Source organism: Pygoscelis adeliae, unplaced genomic scaffold (assembly GCF_000699105.1).
Source record: "Pygoscelis adeliae isolate BGI_AS28 unplaced genomic scaffold, ASM69910v1 Scaffold155, whole genome shotgun sequence".
Lineage (NCBI taxonomy): Eukaryota > Metazoa > Chordata > Aves > Sphenisciformes > Spheniscidae > Pygoscelis > Pygoscelis adeliae.
In genome coordinates, this window is record NW_008824932.1 from 6705541 (window position 1) to 6706474 (window position 934).

Sequence of the window (934 nt, forward strand, 5' to 3'; positions counted from 1 at the left end):
GGTCTATGTCTTCACCACCTGGCGCTCGGGGTCGTCCTTCTTCGGGGAGCTCTTCAACCAGAACCCCGAGGTCTTCTTCCTCTACGAGCCGGTGTGGCACGTCTGGCAGAAGCTGTACCCCGGGGACGCCGTCTCGCTGCAAGGGGCGGCCCGCGACATGCTGAGCTCCCTGTACCGCTGCGACCTCTCCGTCTTCCAGCTCTACAGCACGGCGGGCGCCGGCAAGAACCTCACCACGCTGGGCATCTTCGGGGCGGCCACCAACAAGGTCATCTGCTCCTCGCCCCTCTGCCCAGCCTACCGCAAGGAGGTGGTGGGCATGGTGGACGACCGGGTGTGCAAGAAGTGCCCCCCGCAGCGCCTCAGCCGCTTCCAGGAGGAGTGCCACAAGTATCGCACGCTGGTCATCAAGGGCGTCCGCGTCTTCGACCTGGCCGTCCTCGCCCCGCTCATGCGGGACCCGACCTTGGACCTCAAAGTCATCCACCTGGTGCGAGACCCCCGGGCCGTCGCCAGCTCCCGCATCAAGTCCCGGCACGGCCTCATCCGGGAGAGCCTGCAGGTGGTGAGGAGCAGGGACCCCCGCATCCATCGCATGCCCTTCCTTGATGCCGGCCACAAGCTGGGCGGAAAGAAGGAGGGAGGGGGTGGCTCAGACTACCATGCCCTGGGTGCCATGGAGGTCATCTGCAGCAGCATGGCCAAGACCCTGCAGACCGCCCTGCACCCCCCTGACTGGCTGCAGGGCAACTATATGGCTGTGCGCTACGAGGACCTGGTGGTCGAGCCCATCAAGACCCTGCGGCAGGTGTACGGCTTCGTCAACCTGGCGGTCAGCCCGGAGATGGAGAAGTTCACCCTCAACATGACCAGTGGCCCCGGCTACTCCTCCAAGCCCTTCGTGGTGTCGGCCCGGAATGCCCCCCAGGCGCTG

General features: G+C 66.1%; 1 protein-coding gene across 1 annotated transcript in view; it reads left to right on the forward strand.

The window, feature by feature from the left end:
* Nucleotide 1: 1 nt before the first annotated feature.
* CHST2 (carbohydrate (N-acetylglucosamine-6-O) sulfotransferase 2) overlaps nt 2-934 on the forward strand; it is a gene marked incomplete at its 5' end in the record, with an annotated part of 2730 nt that continues 1797 nt past the window's right edge. Inside the window, one exon of the mRNA XM_009325128.1 lies at nt 2-934. This exon is cut by the window's right edge and continues 1797 nt beyond it. Within this exon, the coding sequence (XP_009323403.1) occupies nt 2-934 (933 nt within the window).